At 40.2% G+C, this 23,195-nt stretch overlaps 1 protein-coding gene across 24 annotated transcripts in view; it reads left to right on the top strand.

Annotated features, from left to right (window-relative positions):
• RBFOX1 (RNA binding fox-1 homolog 1) overlaps nucleotides 1–23,195 on the top strand; it is a 1,150,782-nt gene that overhangs the window by 338,491 nt on the left and 789,096 nt on the right. For 15 of the 24 annotated variants that reach the window (XM_074553000.1, XM_074553022.1, XM_074553010.1 and 12 more), the window contains exon 4: nucleotides 5,138–5,266. The exons of the other annotated variants lie outside the window; for them this stretch is intronic. In XM_074553000.1, coding sequence (XP_074409101.1) covers nucleotides 5,138–5,266 — 129 coding nt within the window. The remainder of the gene's footprint in view (nucleotides 1–5,137; nucleotides 5,267–23,195) is intronic. 24 annotated transcript variants of the gene reach the window in all.

Raw genomic sequence — 23,195 nt, 5'->3', positions numbered from 1 at the left:
TTTCTGCCTGTGCTTTGGCTGGATTTGCTGCAGGGTTCTGGTGTGGGTACCTGGGACAAGAAAGTTTTGCAGTGCTCCTTTTTCACAAAAAAGAGAAACTCATGGCATCATCAGAGATGAAAATTTTAATTTAAAAGACAGATATTTTGTAACAAAAAACCAAAGAGGTCATTACTTATAGTCATGTGTTGGTTTCTGTCCAAATCCCAATTGTAAAATCTGATGTCAGGTAGCTAAAAGCAGTTCTGAGGAATTTTGGAGAAGAAGAGCAGGGCCTTGTCCTGTAGCTCTGCTTGCACAGAATGCTCTTCCCTCAGGGTTTCAAGTTTCTACTGATTTTTTTAAATTTTAAATGTTTATATATGAGGAATGAGATAATAGATTTAGGAAAAGAATTTCCATTTTATATTTTTGCTCGTCTTCATATTGAGAAATTTCATAATTTTTTCTAGTCTTAAGGCTTAATTTCCAAGCACCAGAAATTTTATAGTTCTGAGTCAAGTATGTGGACTCAGATATGTCCAAATAATTTCTATTTTTCTGCTTGTTTTGGAAAATTTATGTGCTTTCCTGTAGGCGTGAGCTTATCTGTGACCTATAAGGAATTAAAAGAAATGAGACTATTTTGCATGTAAAACATATTTAATGGTCCCTTTTACCAAAAAAATAAAAGAAAAAAAAGGAAGTTATTAAGAAAAGCACTGAGGTGAATGATGGGAATTAAAATCCACCCAACATAAGAGACAATGTGGCCTTGTTTGAATTCTGCTGTGAAATTTTGCAACACTGAACTTCATAGATTTTAATACATGGTTTTGATTTGGAAACTTTTAACAGGTACACTGCATTTGGTTTGTTTCAAATTCCTAACATAGCTCAGCTCGGGGTGCAGAATGTGATTCCTGCACATTGAAAATTGAACAGGAAATCTCTTTTAGAATAAAAACGAGCTCCAGGATCCTCTGTGAACCCACAGCCCCTGACAGGGCTGCTCCTGACACTGCTCAGGAGGATTGTGATGGATGAACTGAGTGCATAACAGATATTGTTTTAGTGCATTAGCCCTGATTTCCTGTTCCAGGTGATTGATTGAGCCCCAGTCAAGACAGTGTCCACAGCAAATATTAAGCAAACTTACCCAGACACAATCAATCACTCTTATCAAAAAATCACCACATTTGGAGCAAAAAAATGCTAAAGCCTTACCTGCTTTGCACTGCCTTTATCCAGGTTTAATTATATTTCTTAAAGGTGCAGGAGAACAGATTGTGTTTGTTGTTTGCTCAGTGTATTTCTCCAGGCTGGGCAGCTGCAAAGTACACAGGTGTCATTTGCTTATATTGCAACATGTTTGCTAGTTCAGACAAATGTGCGCTTCAAAAAGGAATATTTAGAGAATAAACTGGCAGTAAGAAAGGTAATTTGTCTATAAAAGCTGACCCTGGTGCATCCAGCCATCCTGGATTACCACCAGCAACAACATTGTTGTTTTGAACATTGCATTTCTAAAGAATTCTCTTATGTGCTGCTGTAACTTTGCTTAATTTATTTAACACTTATTTAAGCACTTACAAATATGATTTAAGCATAGTTAAAAGGTTTTTTTTAGGTAGCACACAGGTCTGATTTTTTTATTTCAAAGGTGCAGAGGATTCTGTTTCTCAAGTGCTGTTGCAGCAGGCTGGCAATAACCTGGACACTCTCAGTGCTCTAATGGGTCTGGGTGCAAACCCAACAACAAAGTGGCAGCACGGGGCGGATGGGTCTTGGATGGCGGAATTTACATTCTCAAAACACTTGGTGGGATCCTGTTTAATACCAGAAAAAAAAGAAATTTTTTAAATTTTTTTTTTTACATAGATAGGAATGACAGGAAGTGCCAACTAAAATGGAGAAGAAAGCAGTCTTATGAAGAGGGGGAAAAAGTGAAGTAGAAAAATGTAATTGCTAAAGGTTATTTTTCTCCTAAAAGCTAAGAATTACTTATTGAAGAAAATAAAAAGGGAAAACAGAAAATCAGGATTTAGGAAGTTGGTAGTCAGCTGTAGGGGAAACTCTGGATGTAGACTTTATCTATAGCCCAAGATTTCCCCACTGTGCAATTTAAATTTATGGACTTTCCCCAGTGGTTTGTAAGCTATAAAATAGCATCAGGCATGTTTCCCTGAAGGAATTCTCCCCATGAATCACCTCATCATCTTTATGCTATAAACCACTATTAACCACTATAAACCAGCATCCCAGAGAGAAACTGAGCCAGGTCCTGTCAGCTCAGCACCAGCCCCAGCTCAGGTTCTGATCCCCCTTGGTGGCCCAAGATATCAGCGTTGACTGACTCTCAGCTTTCACCTTTTTCTTCTAAGCTTAGCTATAAAATCACCTCCTGAAACCAGCCTCTGCTTTCCTGGCACTCTTTCTGACACTGATTTCCTGGGATTTTCCCAATCCCATCCATGCTGTAGCTGGAAATCAGATTTTCCCCCATGCTGTGACTCAGTGCTGAATCCATTGATGCAGTTTGCTGTCACCAGAGTGACTTTCCAGAGTGTGACACTCCACCAACCTCTAATAATCCTGCTTAGATGGATTTTTACAGCATAAACAGAGTAAAACAACTTCTTATGGCTCAGACAAGAACACAAACGCTTGTCCTGTTTCTGTCTAAGACAGCATCTGCAGCTGACTTTAATTCCTTCAGAGCACGCAGTGGGAATGGCTTTGAATCAATTTAAATTGCAAGCTTGGTCAACTAAAATGCTTTTAATTGTTCATTGGCAGCCATTCAACCTCTGCTTGTGGTGAGCAACTGCTTTGGTGTGTGCTAACAATACAGAGATGTAGCATAAATACAGAACAAACCATGGATTTATCACCCCAAACCCCATTTCCTGTACAAGTCACACCATGTATCAGAGTTTAAATAACAGTCACAGGATAATATTTGTATTATACATTGTAAGAGCCATCTAGGAAGCAAAGAGTTTCCCTTTCCTCTGTTTTCATTTTCTTCCTTCACCTATAAAGTGGCAGAGGAATGAAGTTTTTGTGTTATACATTGTAAGAGCCATCCAAGAAGCAAAGAATTTCCCTTTCCTCCATTTCCATTTTCTTCCTTCATCTATAAAGTGGCAAAGGAATGAAGTTTTTTGGTTAAGTGGATTATTTTTTGCACCAGGGAAGTCTTGATCAAGCCATTCCCTAGCAAGTCATTGAAGTTATAGATGTTCCCTAAATATTTGTGGGGTGGTGAGCTGACCCCAGCTAGCAGTGCTTCTAAAACACTAAAGAGTGTCTCTTAATTTCTTTGTAATTAAGATATTTTAAGAATATAAGGAAATATGCTCTGCTCATTTTCTTTACTTAATAGACTCAGCCCCAGTAAGCCATTGGAGACTGCAGAGTCTTTCATGGGAATGTCCTCATCAGCTGAAGATTAAATTAGGTCACCTTGATAACCTGGTTTGGTGAACTGAATGGGTTTGATGTGTGACAGCACCTCCCCTGGAGTTTGTGGCCTAAAAATAGGGAAATAGTACAAGAAAATCTCCAGAAGGGGTTTTGTGTCTCAGTGGATGTTTTTCCTTTGAACACAACGATGTTTCATTTTATAATTGAAATGCAGTTTGTCTTTGAACTTTCAATAGCCAAGGCTATTAAGTAACAGCATTGCATTTCATTTGTTATATTACATTTTAAGTTCAGTCCATGCATTTTTAATTCTGTTTATGTCTTGAGAGCTTGCCTCTAGTGAAATAAAACCAATCAAGAATCTAGAACAGGAATTAAAATTTAGATCCTAATTCACCACTGCCCTGTGGTTCCTTTGTGTTTACTTGAATAAGTACCAGGGACTAATAAAATAAATGTAAGGAGCCTCTGGAGAAAAGTGTTATTGTACAGGGTCAGGCAGTGCTCAAGCCCTGCCAGGCCCACCTGAACTCCCTAAATGTGAGAAAGCTGGGCTGCAATGTGGCTGAGGGCAGCAGGGAGAGAGAGAATTGCCAAAAGAGATGGTTGCACAGAAAATCTGTGGTACTGAAAAAAAAAGAATTGAGAGAATGGATCGTGAGGGTATTAAAAATAAATGTATTTAAAATTTATTAAATTATTAAAAGTAAATGTTGTAGGTGACAGGAGCGGATGGGAAGGGACAGAGCCCATTGTGCCCTGTGCCAGGTCCTCGTTGGGCTGATACAGGTGTGCACACCTGGAGGAATTGAAGGGGCTCTGTCCCCAGGAGCTGAAGTGGAACCTGGGGAAAAAAATAAGGGTGGAAGGTGGTTTAGCCTTTGTCTTTAACCTTAATCAGAACCTGGAGGGGAAGGTGGTTTAGCTTTGGTCTATGTTTCCCACCATTCAAATTGGCAAGAAACAAAATTAACTTCCCCTAAGTTGAGTCTGGTTTGCCTGTGACAGTAACTGGAGTGTCTTAATCTTGATTTCTGAGCTTTTCCACCTTATTTTGTCCCCTGTCCTTATGGGGATGGAGAGGAACAGAGTGGCTGGGTGGGCCTCAGGCAGCCAGGCAAGGTCAGCCCATCACATCTGGCAGCTGAAGATGTCTTCTCCTATGTTTCAGCATGGATCTAGAGGTGTTGTTTCATATTTCATTCACTGCTGACCTTGCATTCTAATTTTTATTTTTGCTTCTTTTAAATCAGACAAAAATAACGTAATTCAAAGGTACAATCAGAGCTCGGCTTTGTTTCGCTAGACAATTTCCAGCTAAAACTTTGCAGCCTTTTTTACATTCAGTTATTTTCTTTGCTAGTAATGGGCTCGGAATTCTGTCAAAATAAGGACTGAAAAAATGATATCTGATTTAATATTCACCTTTCTAAAGGACAGAGCTTTTCTGAGTACAGGAGAGTTCAGGGCTGAATGTTAAGACTCAGAAATTTAGCAAGTCCTACTGTATTTTTCAACCCTGAGCACTGTTCTACATCCCTGGAATTAGAATAAGGCTGGATCTTTGAGATTCTGTGTCTCCCATTGATCACAGTTTGCCTCTAGGAGGGAGGCATTTTTTCCATTATCAGACTGGTCTGGCCAAATCAAGGTTTTTACTCTACAATTTTTTTTTCTTTTCCTGTCAGGTAGGCTGAATTTAAAGTTAATTTTTGTCATTTAATGACAGGATGGTATGTGTGATTGCTCTGTGGAAGAGATGGGAAGTGAGATAGAGCAAGGCTGTGTCTCAGGAGCACTCTCTGAGGAGAGTCTAGACTGTAATACCATCTACTATCAGGCTCTGCGCTGTACTAAGGTGAGTCTCTCTCAGAAATACAGTAAGAATACTTTTCTGATGTATTTTTGCTTTCACTTGTCTGTAAGTCTTTTTATCCTGAATTGTACAGGAAAGGATGAAAACTTTTTCTGCAAGACTTTGATGTGTAGTTTTTATTTCTTCCATCATCCCCGGTGTCCTCCTGCCCTCTGGAATCTCTGTTTGTTTGCTGAGGTGTGGGGACATTCCCTCAGCTGTTTGCATGCACATGCCCTGCACTTCTCAGGACTTTGTTATTCCAGTCTCTCCCTTCCCCGAGTTCTGGATGTTCTGACATCCAGATGAGTCACCAAACGCAATTTTTTTTTTAGGTTGTTAGACTGATTTTATATGTGAGATTCATTTCAGATGCCTGTTCTGAATAGACTTGTCTGCCTTCAATTTGCCTGAGCCATTGAGCAGAATTGGATTAGGTGTGTTTGTGGAATGATTTATCCCCAGCTCAGCTCAGGGAATTTGCACCTGGCCAGCTGCAATTGCTGGGACACCCTGAGCCATGCAACACCTTCCTCTGGGGTACCAGAGCAAACCCCCTCAGGATGGGGGCTGAGAAACCTTCTTTTATTGAACTGGGAGGGGGTTCAAACCCTTGAGGCTTGAGAACTTTTTGCACAAAATACAAATTATTTGCCCCATCTGTTGTTACCGTCATATTTTTTGAAAAATCTTCTTGCCCAGGATTTTTCTCCTGGGAAGCTGAGAAGCCTCAGGGAAAAATGAAAACAATGATTATCTGATTTGCTTCTCCTGTGTTTTGCTGCTTTGGAATGTGTCTTGGACATTGTGTACCAACTGGTCATTATTTGATTGGTTTAATGTGAATTTTTTTAACTTAATGGCCAGTTGGGGCCAATCTGTGATGGACTATGAAGAGAGAGTCACAGGTTTTTCATTAGTGTTTTGTTAAGCCTTCTATCTTTATCCTTTCTCTATTCTTTAGTATAGTTTAGCATCATATCATATCATATCCTTCTATAAACATGGAATCAGATTCATCATTTCCTCCCTTCGATGGGGGACTCAGAAAATACCACAACCTTTCTCTTTCAAGTATTTTTCCTATATTTGGTATTTTTTCCTAGAACCAACTTTTTTCAAACTGGCTATAAAAATGTTATTTCTATAAATAGGACCACATTAGTATACAGCTATACAAACATAGGGCTGTATTAGTATATACATATATTGGGGGATAATTCAAAGACATTATTCTAACCATTGTTTTAGGCTTATTTTCAGAATTACTTTTAAAACTAGTTGTGATTGTATGCTGAGAAATAGAAAAGGGAACATGTTTTTTATAAGCATTTCTAGTATGTTTATGTAACAGAAACTAAATAAAAATAATGTACTATAGAAAGGGCTATATTTGGCCAAATATGTGATAGGACCAGATGGATATTACAGTGATTTTCTTTACTATCACTTTGGGAATGTAGTTCCATTGTACATTTTCATTTCACTCTGCTTCTCTATCAGCTAGCAATGATATACTAGCATTTCTGGATGAAAATAGTCAGCAAAACATTTGTTCCAGTTGTAATCAGTGGAGCTGTGCACCACTTTAAAACCACAGCCACAGACAAGGGGAGCCCCAAAGGCAGCAGAATCTCCAAGCTGTGTGTGCAGGTGAGAAGAGGCTGTGGTTCATGGCTGTGCAGGAGTTGGAGTAACACAGATGACATTTTTGCTATTAGAGTAACAAAATGCCATTTCTTCTAATTATTTATTTACTATACAGCACAATTATACCTTTAGATCCCAAGTCCAGGCTCTCTGCTTTGCTGCTGCCACATGAGTGTCATTTCTAGTCAGCACAGAGTGTGCAGGGCTGTTTTCTCTCTTGTGGGGTTGTGCTGGTGCTGGCTTTGAGGAAATCACCATGGAAGTCCCTAAACCCTAAAAACCCACAGGGAAAGCAGCACTGGCATGATGCCCTGCTGGGGTACAGCCTCAGCACCAGGCTCCTTGCTGTGCGCTCCCCAGAGCTTATTGGTGCCCAAGAAATAGAAAAAAAATGGAAGAATACTACAGAAATGTGGTTTTTATTACCATTTTTCCATTTTTCTTTATCTTGCGTGCCATTTCTTGGTGCCCAAGAAAAAGAAAAAATGGAAGAATACTTCAGAAATGTGGTTTTTATTACCATATTGGTGCCAAAGAAAGAGAGAAAAAAAGGAAGAATATTAAAAAATGTGGGTTTTGCTCTTAAAAATGTTTTCTTTAGATGTGATTGTGCTTCCAGCAAGAAAGCCTGTATGAAAACACAGTTCAAACCTGGCAAAGTTCAGGCTCTGGTTTTATAGCCAAGGCCTTTCTTTAATCAGTGCTTGAAACCCGTGAGAGGAAAGGAGCCATAAAATCAATTTTAAGTAATCTTGGAAATGAGATAATAGTCCATTAATCTCATCAATATAAGCATGAAATTTTCTGCTGCAGTTCATGGCTACACATTTGTAATAAATTTATCAGTGGGAACAGGACAGAAGCCTTAGGATTACTGTAGGGGTTAGTGCCTCATGTTTCCCCTGCAGCCTTGGTTCAATTTGTTTTTTAATATATTTTTTTCTCCCAGTGAATATATTTAATTCCTTTGTTCAATATTGGCAACCTAAACAGGTTACTGGTTCTGTATTAAATGGGAATTAGTGGTGAATTTTTTGTGTGTGACTCAGGAATCAGTGTTGGAGGACTGGAGAAAGCAGTGACCTGCATGGTGCCACTGCTGCTGGGCAAACTGGTGCTGCCAGCACCATGAGATTTTGTGATAACCACAGAAGTTCTTAAAAGCAAAAACAAACAAAAAAAAAATCACAAAAAAACCCCACAAAAACAAAACCAAAACCCCCAACAACCAAAATTACCAAAAAAATCCACCAAAAAATAAAAAAGCCAAACAAACATAACCTCACAAAGCAAGCCTTTCTTTGAGCATTTCCATTTGTTAGGGTGAAGCTCAAGGGGATGGTTCCTCCTCTCACCTCTTGCTCTCTGAACAACCCAGCCTGGACTGGCTGCCTACACAAACCCAAGCACCTACATGGAACACGAATTTTGATATCTCCCATTTCTAGGAACTGTCAAAGGCAGTGCAGGCTTTCAGAGAAAACATAATTTTATTTTTCTCCTTCTCCTAGAGGCTTCCCACCCCTTGGATAATTTGTCTGTGTGTAACAAAGGGCAATTACCTCTACAGAAATGGAATTTGGGTGGCCTTGCCCACTGGGTTTTGCCTTCCCCGGAGGTGGCAGGCCCTGGCACAGGGTGCCCAGAGCAGCTGTGGCTGCCCCTGGATCCCTGGCAGTGCCCAAGGCCAGGCTGGGCACCTGGGACAGTGGGAGGTGTCCATGCCATGGCAGGGGGTGCAATGATATGAGCTTTAAGGTCCTTTCCTACCCAAACCACTCCATGATTGCCTCTTGGCTCATTTTCCTGTGAGTTTTCCTGTTCTATGTTCATTTGAGTTATACCTTAGGAACCTCCTTGTGGGATCATGGCATGAAGGTGGAGCAATGTAAGGACAGACTGGAACCATGCTGCAAAGACAAATTAGCAGTCCTGAATCTCTGAAATAGAGAGGGAAATTTCTGTGTCAGTGTTGCAGGACAGGTTTTCCTGATTTCTGCTTTTCCTGAGCTAAGCAGCAGCAGATCCCCAGAGCTGAGCACCAGAGGGGGAGCTGCCCCTGTGGGCTGTGCTATTTTCAGGGTTCCCTGAATGAAGGGAGGAATTGATGAATCTGCCTCCATGTTCTCAGAAGGCTAATTTATTATTTTATAATACTAAATTATATTAAAGAATGCTATACTATACTAAAGAATACAGAAAGGATATTTACAGAATGCTAAAAAGCTAATAATGAAAACTCGTGACTCTTTCCAGAGTCCTGACACAGCTTGGCCCTGATTGGCCAAAGAGTAAAAATAACATATTATATTATATTGTATTGTATTGTACTGTTTTGTATTGTATTGTATTGTATAATATTGTATTGTATTGTATTATATTGTATTGTATTATATTGTATTATATTATATTATATTATATTATATTATATTATATTATATTATATTATATTAATTAATAATATTATATTTATAATATTTTATTTATTTTACTATATTTATTTTAGATATTATATGATATGATAAATGCTATACTAAATCTATACTGAAAAATAGAGAAAGGATACAGACAGAAGGCTACAAAGAATGATCATGAAAATCTCGTGACTGACTCCTCAGAGTCTGACACAGCTGATGGTGATTGGTCATTAAGTAAAAACAATTCACATGAAACCAATCAAACATGCCCCTGTTAGTAAACAATCTCCAGCCACCTTCCAAAGCAGCAAACAGAGGATAAGCTAATCAGATAATTATTATTTACATTTTTCTCTGAGGCTTCTCAACTTCCCAGAAGAAAAAATCCTGGCGAAGGGATTTTTCAGAAAATATTACGGTGACACTGGGCTCTGCTTTCATTTTTGGTAAACACCTCCTCAAACAGCTTCCCTCCCATGCATCCATTACCTTTGCATCAGGAGCGTTGCAGCACGGGCAAATCTCCCGTAATCCCACATAATTTCAGTTTAATGAGCTGCTCCATCCTGGCAGGGCACACCGGGCCGAGGTGACCCTTCTGTCATTGATTCTTGGGGAGGATGGCTCCAGCTGGATGCCTTCTGCCTGGTCACCATCAATTAGTCCTGTGTCACTGCCTCTAACAACCACAACACACTGATAGGCTTTAAATGATGGTTTGTATGACCTGAGACAAGAGATAGCCTTATTTTTCTGCTCTATTACTTTCATAGAATAGTCTGGCTATTATTAACAGGCTGTGGTAAAATAATTGTAAATTCCTTTGAAATTTATAGCAGTTTTGCTCATGAATGCAAACCTTGGTAGAATTGCAAACTATTAGTGAGCAGATGTAAGTATAGGTATTTTAATAATGTGGTATTAAAATATATATGTGATAAAAGTATACGTATTTTAATAATGTGGTATTAAAATATATATGTGATATAAGTATATGTATATACTTATACATATGTTTAATGTGTATATACTTATACATATGTTTATGTGTATATATTTATACATATGTCTAATAATGTGATAATGGGATCATTTTTTCATTATTTTAGCAAGCTTACAGCCTGAAGGTTTTGCAGAACTGTTTTGGGCTGATTTTTCTGCAGCTGTATAAATATAGGGATATTTATATAATAAATATAGGGATATTTATACAAACAGGAATTCTCTGCCAGTGTGATGAAGTTCTAAACTGGCTGTGAGGGCACAGCCATGGCTGCAAGAAATTGGGTCTGCCCTGGCAGGTACAACAAGGCAGAATCTTCTCAGATTGGAATCAGATTTCATGAAGCAAAGATGATGGTGAATAAAAATATATTAGGAATGAGTTTCAGTTATAATTGGGCATTTTTAATCTGATTTCCAGGTAATGATCAACATTTGAAACTGTCTAATAGCAGTTTTTAATACTTCAATGTTTCCTAAATTTGCAGTTGCCAGTTTCCAAATGAGTAGTGAATTGCTTTCTAAAAAAACTGTCAAAAAAAGTAAATGCAGAAATTCAATTTTACATATAACCGCACTTTTGATTTAGGACAGCAAATTCCTCTTGTTCATTGCTAAATCTCTGAAGGGGTTTTATTGTTTGCTCGTTGAAGGTGGTTTTCAATGTGCTGCTGTCAAAGGCTATGAAATAACCCCAGAACAGGCTCCATTCAGAGCTGAGCCTGCTGGCCAAGCTGTCAATTTAATTGGTGAAATTACCAAGCTGGTAATTTCCACCAGATTGAATTTACTTGGGTGAGGCCCTGGTGGGTATTATGGAAAAGTTCTTTGAGCTCCTCCTCTTCCCCAAAGGTCTGTGAGGGCCTTATTGAGCTCAATAATTCACTTTAGATGGTTCATGGGGACTTGTGAGCTTTGTTTGGAAAAGTTTAATTATAGAAATTGTGAGGTTTGTGAGATTTCAATATTTTCCATGGTAGAAATGAACAATATACACTAAAGATAACAAAATAATGTAAACATATTATTCACATCAAAGTTTCTCAGGTAAAGTCCAGTCTTCTCCAGCTGTGATCTTTTAGTTAAAAACCTTGGATTAGTTTGGAAAAAAGGGAGCCCAAAGGGGACTTTTGGGTGGATTTCTGGAGTATGATGTCTGACACGTGGCCTCTCACATCCCCTTTCACAAACTTTTCATCACCTCATTATCTTGTGGCACTTTGCAGGAGGTGAAGAATGCTCCATGAAAATACAGAAATCATGAGGCCTCTTCAAAACTTCCTGAACTTCCAGAGGTGATGAAAAGGGTGGAGCCTTCACTCTTGGCACACAGTTCATAAGAGGTGGCTTGGTGAAAAGAAGGATGTAAAATAGAGTAAAATACAAGGGAATGGAACTGCAGCTATGAAATTGAGAAATGAGGAAAGGTGTAGATAAAGAAAGAGGTTGAGTGCTAGAATTTTTTATTTAAGGCATTAAAAGTCAAGAAAAGGGTAAGGGGGGAGGGATTTTTTCAGTGTTGTGGAAGAATTATGCCTCACTGGAGAATCTGCATAGATTCTTAAATCTAATGGGCAGAGGCTGATTGTTGTGGAATTAATTTTGCTTTGTTGGTGTGTGGGCAAATGTCTCTTTCAAACACAGATTTACTATCCTGAGTACAGAACCGGGACACAATATTCTCCAAAACACATTGGGAGCCATGGTCAGCTCAGAAAGAGGGAAAAGGGACAGGGTCAGTGAGAGCTGTGGGACACAGATAAATGCAGGGAATGCAAAATTCATTTGCTGAGTGACAGCAAATGTGCAGCTCAGGTGACAAACCTGGGGGAAGCTGCACATAATGAAATTTTCAGTGAAGAAGGACTTCACCTGAGCTGGTTTGCACAATTGACATCAAAAATGTGAATGACATCATTTAATGTTATCATCCCACAAACTCTGTCCTAGCACGATTCACTGCTGTGCTGGATTTGCTTGATGTGGTTCTGGGAGCTGGGGTGGCATCTGTCAGGAGAGGTCATTAGGAAAGATTTTGGGGTCTGTTTGCTCTTCCCCATTCACTTTACTCAGCCATTTATGCCAAATTAAGGCTTAGAAACAGTTTTTATATAAACCAGGGATCCTCTGCCTTGTACTTTGTGTGCTCTGTGCAATCCCTTTGGGAAAGAACTCCATCAGGCACGGAGCACTGGGAGATGAGGCCTTGCTGCTGACCTTCCCAGCTCTGCCTGAGAATTCCCTCATGAAAGTTTGTGCCCTGCTCTCCTGCATGCTGAGGAAGCAGTTCATAGGTACAGGAAATCTTCCAGGTTTTTGTGTTAACATGGGAGTCTAAACATAGCTCCTGACATGGCAGTGTTAAAGAGAGCGTGGATGAGAAATTCAGGGGGGAATCTCACCAAAAATTTGTATTTTCTACAGCCCAAAGTCAATTTCTCAAATTTGTATTTTCTACATCCCAAATCAATTTCGATTTCTGTGTGTTTTTCATGGTTCCCTGCCTAATGAAATCGATGGTTCTGTTGCTGGGTTTAAAATGAAGCTGACACCAACTCCCCAAATGCTGCTGAAACCAATGGCCCTTGCACAAGGTCTTTGTTCTGTTGGCACCAGGTCCAGAGTGTTACATCTGTTTTATTAACTGAGCTAAATATTTACACCACCATGTCCCCAGATTGACCAAATTCTAGGAAATGCAGGTTTCCAATTCCCATTTCATTCAGAACAAAGAAGGGAGCAGAAATCATGTTACTGACACCTATTTCTCAAGTGAAGTGTTCTCTACACATCAAGTTTTGGTTTTATTTGAATAGTGCTGAAGGATTTTAAATGTGTTTGGTGTAAGAATACACCACAAACTCTGGTTTTAGATGCTTCTGGATACTTTAACCTAGGAATCCCTACATAGCCTACCCCTTTCCAGGCCTAGGAAACATAAAAGTTTTGAAGTGCTTCTCTCTCAAGAAAATCTTTTTAAAGATAAGTTGTTGGGGGATTTTTGTGCCAGACATACTCATCCAAACCATTATCTTACTCTGCAATTAGTCCCCCTGCAATCAAATAAAGGGCATGGATTAATGGGAGAAGCACTAGAAATATTTTAAAGGGATTAACGTTAATGGAGAAACAGATTATCTTTCTATCAAATGAGGTTAATAACCAAAATTAGTAGTGGCCCCTCACAGTTAGTCACAACCTTCCAGAGTCTGCTAGAGCTTAATCAAGTGAGTTTTTGTAGAAAGCCTGTAGAATTCTGGAGTGGTTTAGGCTCCCACCTCTCATTCTGAAAAGGATCAAGCCCTTTGGCTCTTGCTGCTATGCCAGCTTGAAAAACTCATTTCCTCGAGGAATGACTTGTAACCTGAGGGGTTTTCTGCAGCAGCAGGTGCCCAGCTGAACTCCCACTGAAATTCCTGTTATCACAGGCCCAGCCAGCCTCTACATCTGCCTTGTTCACAGTGTAAAATTACTACAGCATCATTAACACTTTATCTCATAATTAAGTTCATGTAGTAGACTTGAAAAGAGAGTATTTCTTTTTATTGACTCTATTCTATAAAACCCCATAATTGCTTAATCCTTTAAAATATTTAAAGCAATTAACATGTAGCCCTTATTTGCAGAAAGAAATTGGCAAAGGTGGTTTGGAAAGTCATCTCAAGCATCAGCTTGATCTGCGTATTGATGTGATATTTTCTGTAGCCATTGGCTGGTTGTAAATACATGTTAGAAGCCCTTTTGCATGTCTCAGAGCATGAGGGAGGTGATGTTGCTGCAGGATTGCAGGATGATTATTGTCACTTTGGGCTCATCATTTCTGTGATGGTGCTCACAGGGGTCCCAGGATGAGGGAAGAGATGAGGATCTGACTCCATGTTTCAGAAGGCTTGGTTTATTATTTTATGATATATAGTACATTAAAACTATACTAAAAGAATAGAAGAAAAGGTTTCATCAGAAGGCTAGCTAAGAATAGAAAGGAATGATAACAAAGGTTTGTGGCTTGGACAGAGAGTCCGAGCCAGCTGACTGTGATTGGCCATTAATTAGAAACAACCAACATGGGCCAATCACAGATGCACCTGTTGCATTCCACAGCAGCCGATAACCATTGCTTACATTTTGTTCCTGAGGCCTCTCAGCTTCTCAGGAGAAAAAATCCTGGGAGAACGAATTTTCCAGAGTATGTGAGTGCCACATTCCAAGGCCAGGTTGGATGGGGCTCTGAGCAACCTGGTCTGTGGAGGTGTCCCTGCCTGTGGGGAGTGACGGTTTTAAGGTCCCTTCCCACCCAAACCACTCCATGATTTTGTTATTCCATGTTCTCACAGGAGACAGTGCTGCCAAGACAAAGGTGAGGATGGTCCTCATGTTTTCTCTCTCATTCAAACTAAAAAACATTTATGGTTCCAAATGACATTAAAAATCCCATTATAATCTAACACACACTGCGAAAAACCATGAAAACCCCAAAATAAGTACTGCCATGTCCCCCCTGTCTCCTCTGTGCTTTCTTTCAGGTAAGTCTGACTCTGATGTACTCCCCCTGAACAGCAGAACACCAAAGTTATTCAGTTCAGGAAAAGCTATTTTTTGTAACAATTGTGTAGCCAAAAGGTCCCTTTGAGAAGTTTTTCTGCAATAAAGAACAGAAAAACCTCAAAAGTGGTATTTCTAGGGAATGTATTATTAGAAAGAATTGATATTTGAGGAGCTTTAGTTTATTAAAAATGTGCAAGAACTCCTCTGTGCCTAGTTCCATGCACAGCTTAGTGAAAGGTTAGAAAATTAGCTCCTGTGTGCTGCTTATACAGCTGGATGGATGGAGGGGACTTTACATTTCACAACTTCTTGTTTCTGACAAGTTCCAGTGAATTATTTATGTGGCCACTTAGCCTGCAGAGATGGAGCTGGGGGAGCAAACTGAGTTCACAAATGCTACCAGAAAGCCTTCAGGTGATAAGATGAAAATGGATCTTGGGCGCTGCTGATCTCAAACCTGGACTCCAATTTTTTGGCCTGCAGATGAAGGGTTGTGTGGCTTACATTTTTCATCTCTAACTCGTGAATTTGTGCAGTTTATGAAGAATTCATGAAGTTCTATTTATCTTCAGCAATTGCCTTATGAATCAAGGGTTTAACTGGAATAAGATAATCCAGGAAATAGTAAATTTCAATTCATTTTTATGAATCTAATATATATTCCACATATGAGAGCAGAGATGTGAATACATTAGTGATAAAAATACTAGAAATAAATTACCTATTTCTGTAACTGTAGTTTAACTCCAAAAGTCAGAGATTTTGGCAGATCTGATTTTTGCAGCTCTTGGATTTTCTGGGAGTTTCTACCCTTAAAAGTGAGTGAATATACCTCTGCATGTTTTTTCCTCTCTCTTATTTCTAATGGGCCACTTGCCAGCTTGATTCTTTATCTACAGCAATATGGATTCACAAATAAAAGGTTTGGAAAATATTTAATTATTTTTAGTGAGTTTATTTTTCTTTTTCTTTGCTAACCAGTAGCTTCCCTGATATTTGGTGTTGATGACATTGTTTTAAACCCTTTCTCTGCTGCAAACATAGAATCATATGTGATGTTAGACAAGTGGTTCTCAATTATGTTGGTTCACACTCCAGGGTTTGGGACCCTCAGTTCTGGACTAATTCCAAATGCTGTTAGGATGAGAGGCAGATGAAAATTCCAAAATCCAGTTGCTAATGAACTATAAAGTCTTGCTAGAAACTCAGTTGAGGGGATTGAGAATCAAATAGTCTTCACTGAAGTTTTTTCCCAAATTCTGTCTTCCAGTATTTCAATTGCCACTGCAAAAAGGAATTTTAAATTTTCTAAAATGTAAATTCAGATGTCAGTCAATGAGTTCCTCAAATTTTGGGTGAAAAGTCTGAGGTTGTGGTGCAAATGTTGGCACATTCTGAGGGTGTCACAGGTGCCAGTGGGATCAGACAGCTCTAGAAAGAGTGAACTGCAAAGTCTGCATGTATGGAAAAAGTACATCCAAACCTGTACAAACGATTGTCCATGAGATATTTTATTAATTGTGGCACGATCAAAAAAAGTTGCACTTGGAGAAACCATAAAAATTGTCAATTGTTCTGTTGCTCTGAGTCCTGCTGTGGCAATGTAAGAATTAAAGACACTAAATGCACCCTGAATTTCTTCTGGAATTGCTAAGCTGGACTCTCCAGCTCCTACAGGAACCATCACTGAGCAGATGACTCCTCCTCTGCTCCCTCAAGGTTCCCTTATTTATGACAAGATCTGCAAAGCCCCTTGAGCAGCACCTGCAGTATTTATCTATATTAAATGATATTTATTTCCTTTAAAAGACACGGCTGCTCCCAAGAGCTGCCTGCTCCCTGCTGGCCACCATGGAATTGCTCAGGCTCTGAGCCCACAGCTGAGGGCCTGGTAGCTCTTTTTCAAGGAAACCCAGGATTGTTGTCCTGCACAGGGAAGGGAACTGGTGGAGAGCTGGAGAGAAAGGGGAAGGGGCTGTGGCATCCTCAGGAGGCAGCTGGAGATGGCACTGGGTTAAACATTTCCACAGTCCTGGTTATTTCAGTAGCAGCTGTCCCAGCCAAAAAGAAAAACCTGATGGCATTGCTTCCAACAATTCCTTTCAACACTTCCAGAGCTCTGCCTAAGTAGAAGTGAAAACAGCAAGGTATTAATATCACTGCTATTAATGAAGAGATGGAACTAATTTTGGGCTAAGAATGATTTACTGCTTACACAAACATCAGTCTCAGAGGCTGTGAGATCTGTGAGAGCAAGCAGCCAGCCATAGCTCAAAGTGCTCACAAGTTCTTTGTTACACGGCAATATAGAACTTTCTAACCCAATGGATAGATGCCACAAGGTTTATTTTTCTTTTCTGACCTATCACTTTTGCTTAATTTTGCTGCACTGGGGATACTTTCATCCAATAGTGTGACTGTGTTCACAGGGGTCTCAGGTTGAGGGAAGAGATGAGGATCTGACTCCATGTTTCATGGAGTTTCAGAAGGCTTGATTTATTATTTTATGACATCTATTACATTAAAACTATACTAAAAGAAGAGAAGAAAAGGTTTCATCTCAGAAGACTAGCTAAGGTAAGAATAGAAAAGAATGAATAACAAAGGTTTGTGTCTCAGACAGAGAGTCCAAGGCAGCTGACTGTGATTGGCCATTAATTCCAAACATCCACATGAGACCAATCACAGATCCACCTGCTGCATTCCACAGCAGCAGATAATCATTATTTAGATTTTGTTCCCGAGGTCTCTCAGCTTCTCAGAAGGAAAAAATCCCAAAGAAAAGATTTTCATGAAAAGATATCTGTGACACAATAAGCTTCTGTCTCACATACACACAAATGCCTCTATTATAACTTCTAAACTCTTTGCTTGCTCTATGTAACCACACCCCTACACTGTAAACCCTTCACCATCTCATCAATGCATTTTCTCACTTACCTAAGGCATATTTTTACTTAAAACTTTCTTATAGAAACATAAGTTTATGATTTTTCTACTTAATATCTGTGTATTGTATTTTTACACCAATCCAAGCTTCTCCCAGTGCTGCAGATCAAACCCTTCAGTGTCTGTGTTAGAAGTTTCTGCTTTTCCAGTTCCCGGATCAAGGGAAGCACAGAACCTGATGATGCCGAGCGTGTGGAGCACTCCCTCCACGTGGGACAGCGAGAAGGCAGCTCCCAGGGCTGCAGCAAGGCTTTCCCAGCAGAAAGGTCACCTGGAGCAGCCTGACCTTTCCAGCACAGAGAAAGCAATGAGCCATCAGCCCTATCTGAAAGGCCCCCAGTCCCAAGGCACTCCCAAAATAACCCGGAGATAAAGGAGATGGATAAAAATCAGGAGGTGCCAGGGAGCAGGGCATGCAGTTGCTTCTTCAAGATGTTTCTTTGAGAGAAGTTGTACATATGCTATTAGTCAAAGTCAGGGGAGAGGAAAATTACAGCTCCCTGGAGAAAGGAAAGGGATTAATGTTTTATCACAAGGAAATAAGTGGGAAACTCTTGAATTTATAGATGTGTAGATACAAGCACATGAAGATTTTGCTATTAGGGCATTAAAAATAGAAGTATTATCTTTCTACTTCAAGATTCTACTAAATTGCTATGAATTTCTAATTAAGTAATGTTAAATCTCTGTGACAATTTAGTTCATTTTATTATGTATATTTGAAATCTAAAACCTAAATGTAATAATAACTTAAAAGTATGGGCCAAATATCCCAAAATTATTCTCCTGAGTAGAACTATATGAACAAAATAGGTAGCAACTCTTTATTCTGTCATGGAGACAAAAGCATTAAACTATTCAGAGTATTTGAAACACAAAGCCCAAGCAAATGACAAATTCAATCTAACCTGATCCATTAATCCAACCCCACACCTACACACACAATGTCCTTCTCCACTCCATAAAAACTGTGCTCAAGACACTATAAATTGCCAAGAATTAAAAAGAATTTAAGAAATCTGAAGTTAAACTAAACCTCCATGCCATCAGCACAGCACATGGACACAGTGGTACATATTTTTCTTATTTTTTCCCATGTTCCTTGTGTGCTGAAGGTGATTTGTTCATTTCCTTGTGTTTGTGTGTCCCTTTTGTCATGAATTTCAAGAATCCAGATAGAATCTTTCCCCAGATCATTTAAGGCTGCACTTCCTGCCAGTGTCCAAAGGGTTGATGTCAAGGCATTTTTAACACCAAGCTTTGTAGTAATGCAGATTTTTTTGAGGATTTTTTCTGCAGTTTTTTTTTCTGAAGACGATTCATGGGGTGTTTGTGGCACTTAAATTTGTGACACATCCACCACCACCACCAATTCTTTGCCTGAAGCTCACAAATTTTACTGCCAATGGTTTCTGTGTTCCTTTCCCACTGGTAATGGCCTGAGCAGCCTCCCCCAGCAGGAATAAAATAAAAGTGGATGTGGATGTGCTGGAGATAGCCTTTGCTGCAAATAAAATATGAATTTTTAAAGCATTAAATATATATGTACTATTTATATCTTCCTTACAGAAGATATCTATTTATATCTTCCCCCAGAAGCTTGATATTTGAATATTTTAAATAAATTTTTTACCCCTTTTCTCTTGATTTTTTTTCTTTTGATACAGCATCTACGGCACTGGCTTAGTTTGCTGTTCAGAACAATTATTTTCTCCAGCAAATCCTCTCTCACCTCCAATTCTTCTCTCACATACTACAGATCTGTGCTCTTGAGATCTCTTGGTTAGAACAACTTCACACCAGTTCTGAAATTTGGAAATAAGCACAGAAAATATTTCACTATAAAGGGAAAAAGGTTTCCAAATTTAAGAAAAACATGAAATAGGCTTTTATTCAGAAGAGAAATTTAAAAAAAATATTTCAAGAATTAATCCCTGACCAGGAATGTCTTCAAAACATTATGCTTCAATGGAGCCATTTGTTACTTGCCGTTTGTTTTTTTCTCTTCCCACAGATAATTTACATTAAATTGGAAAATGTCTCCTTGTGAAGCAACTTTTGAAGTGCATGACTTGACAATTATACTTAAGTTTGTGTATTTTCTTTGTATTTCCTACAGAAATGACTGAGAATTGTGGCTTTACACAATTATAACTTTGGGGCGGAATGCCCAAGATTATTTTTTATCCAATGCTTTAAATGCTCTGTTTATTCCAAAGATGAATAAATAGCAAGATGCCTTTCTGAAGGTGGTTCCTGTGGGAGAGATGCACAGGCACATTTGGAATCAGAGCTTTTAGGAAAGGAAATATCGTAATGCTGGAGCTCTGGAACAGAAAACAGGAAAATATTTGGGAGCTGGTCCTTGCTCTGCCATGTGACACTGATGCTGGCTGCTCTCTCTGCTCCTTTCTTCTCACCCAAAGTTATTTGTTCCCCCAGAACTCTAACCCCAGCTGGGAGCCTCTGTATCACACACACAGCAAAGTCTGGAGAATGAAGGAGCTCTTTCAAGACAGATCTGACTTGCAGTTCAAGGTTCTTTCATGTGAGGGGAACAAAGGGAAGACAGATGTGAAAAACAAGCCAAGGGAACCTTTTTGACAGGGCTGGTACAAAAGGAGAGCATGGAGGTGTTGAGACTCCAAAAGACAAGCTCTCATGCAGTCACTTAGCACACACCTGATTCTCTAATCAAGCACAGATCAAAGTCACCAACACCTGCACCTGATTTAGTTTTAATCCTGTGAGTTGTTCTCAACACTCCAGTGAGTATTCACTACTCAACAGGAATGCTCGAGAGCCTAAAGAAAACTTTTTATTATGTCTAGTTTGTGAGATTTTTGTTCTTTCATGATGGATTTTGGTTTTGCTCATTTGTGTGAGCTCTGGCTGCTTATTATTTTAAAATATTTTCAATTATTTTACATTAAAATAGTTTTAATAGTTTAAAATAATTTTAAATAATAATTAGTTTAAAATAATTTCAAATAATTTTAATAGTTTTAAACTCTTCATTCTGGAGACTGCCAGCTTTGTACAGACAGGCGAGTGGATAAAGAAAGACTACGGGTGAGGTTTGGAAAGAAATCGAGATACCTAAAAATCTTTGCATTGGTGCTGCCCTGAAAGTCACATATTTGGAGAAGAAAGAGGAATTCTGGGCTGCTTTATGTGGGAAGGCACTGGATGGCCTTTCCTTTCTTGCTGTGTTTAATAACCCTGGGGCTTCGTGGTCACTGGGTGTAGGGGCAGGAGAATCTGACTCTGAGTCACTCAGGGTCACCTCTGTGTGAGCCAGCATTTAGCCTGAATTACCCAATGGCAGCAATTTCACCAGCAAGAAAGTTTGTCTCATGCTACATCAGCATACAGCATCAAAGAGTGGATTTTTTTTTCATGGGCATTTCTTTTTCAGGCTCTTTTTATTAATTCAGTCTTTAAAATCTGCTGACAAAGCAGGAGGTATTGGCCCATATGGCAAACCTATTGATGCAGTCAGTCATATTTAATCAAAATGTTGAAAATTATTTTATTAGAGGGCCTAAATATACAAATTAATGAAAAGCTGATGAAATGTTGCCTCATTTCTACTCTCTGTCTACCAGTATCACTTTCTCATAGAGGGGTTAGTGAATATGGCTTTAAATATCTTGAACTGCAGAGCAATCAGTTACCAACTGTAAAACAATATTTTAGTGATTTAGAGAACTTCAGTGTAATGTTTTGACCTCCAATTTACATTTGTTGGACATAGGCCTCCCATTGCCCTCTCTGTGTTGATTTTGGAGTGAATTGGAAGGCTGAAAAGAAAAATGAAGGAAACCCATAGGATTTAATATCCATCCAAGGATCTTTATATGAACTTCACAGGGATCAGACTATAGAGTGGGACATGAATTTTGAGAGATTCTGTGGGGATAACTTCATAATTTGAGTTTTGATCCTGAGAATGAATCTTTGAGTAACTTTGTATTTCTCAGTAATCTGACAGATTTTAATGAGGTGCAGTCAAATTTTCCAGCCATTAAATACTGCTTCACATTTGATGAGGAATGATAAATTCTGAAGTCACTGTCTGAAATGATCCAGCTTCATACACTGGTGTGCCTTGGTAGAGGAACCTTCCTGAGCAGTTCTGAGTTCTGTGTTTAGGGGATCCAGGATCACACCTTGGGCCTTAAAATAGCAGCAGAAATAGGCCAAGCCCCAAATCTGTCAGGAGAGGCAGAGGGATACAGATATGTGCTTCTCTACATGATCCATGTGGGAACTGCAGTTCAGCTTACGAAGACTTGGCTGTGTTTATTTTCTGCACAGATGAAAAAGTTTATAGGGAGATTATTCACATAAAGTTTTTTTAAGGGACCACACGCCTATGATTTAAAGCTTGCCTCCTCGTTATCACCTGATTGTTAACTGCTTTGCATTTCCATCTCGATGCTTGAAACAAGTCCGTACTATTACCCCACAGGAGGCAGCACATCTGTCCGATCCTCACACTCCCGTCTGTAATTGATACCAGTTACATGTTGGAGTAAGTCCCAGGGGCATTAATTTATTGTAGCTGAAGGTCGAGCAGCACAAAAACGTTTGATCACTACAGACCTAATAATACCTAAGGTATTGAGAAGGACAACGCAGTGTTCTGACAGCTCTTGATGTTTATTTTTCCCCCCAAAACTTTCTCGTCAATAGCTGTCAGCCTCATTTAACAGTAATCCATGCCCTTAGGAACGCTGCGATGCTCTGCTCTTTAGGTGAGCATTACAATTCTTCCTTTGGGCACGGGGAAGGCAGCAAGGCAGAGATGGCTGGGGATCGCCAAGGGCATCGTTTTAATCAGCAATTGCCGCTTTGGTGTGCGTGTTCGGGCTGGGGGAGAGCGCGGCTCTCCGGGACGAGCCCTGGGGATGCAAAGTTGCGGCCGCGCCGCCGGTGCTGCCCCGGCAAGGTTCGAGATCGGGGAAGCGCCCGGCCGTGGGCATCTCTGCCCGGAGCCGAGCCCGGAGGTGCGGGCGGGCCCCGCGGGTTCCCGGGCGCCGCCGCGCGGCCGCCGGTGCCGGGCGGGGCCGCCTCCGGAGCCGGGAGCCCCCCGCTCCCCCCGGGCCCGCTCCCCCCGGCCGCACCGCATCCCTCAGCCCGCATCCCGCCCCCGCTGCCGCCGCCTCCCCGGAGCGCCGCTGGGGCTCCCCCGCCGCTCTCCGCTCCCCGCCCCAGCCCGCCCCGCCGGGCTTGAAGGTCACCTCCGCCCGCCGCCGCCGCCGAGCCACTTTCCGCGCCGGCTGGCGAGCGGCAGCGCCTCCGCCCCGCGGAGCTCCGTGTCCGGCCGGTGCGGGGCTCCCGGGCGGAGCGCAGCGGAGCCGCCT

This window comes from Zonotrichia albicollis, chromosome 16 (genome assembly GCF_047830755.1).
Source record: "Zonotrichia albicollis isolate bZonAlb1 chromosome 16, bZonAlb1.hap1, whole genome shotgun sequence".
In the NCBI taxonomy this organism is placed as follows: domain Eukaryota; kingdom Metazoa; phylum Chordata; class Aves; order Passeriformes; family Passerellidae; genus Zonotrichia; species Zonotrichia albicollis.
This window is presented reverse-complemented; position numbering and strand designations above follow the sequence as displayed.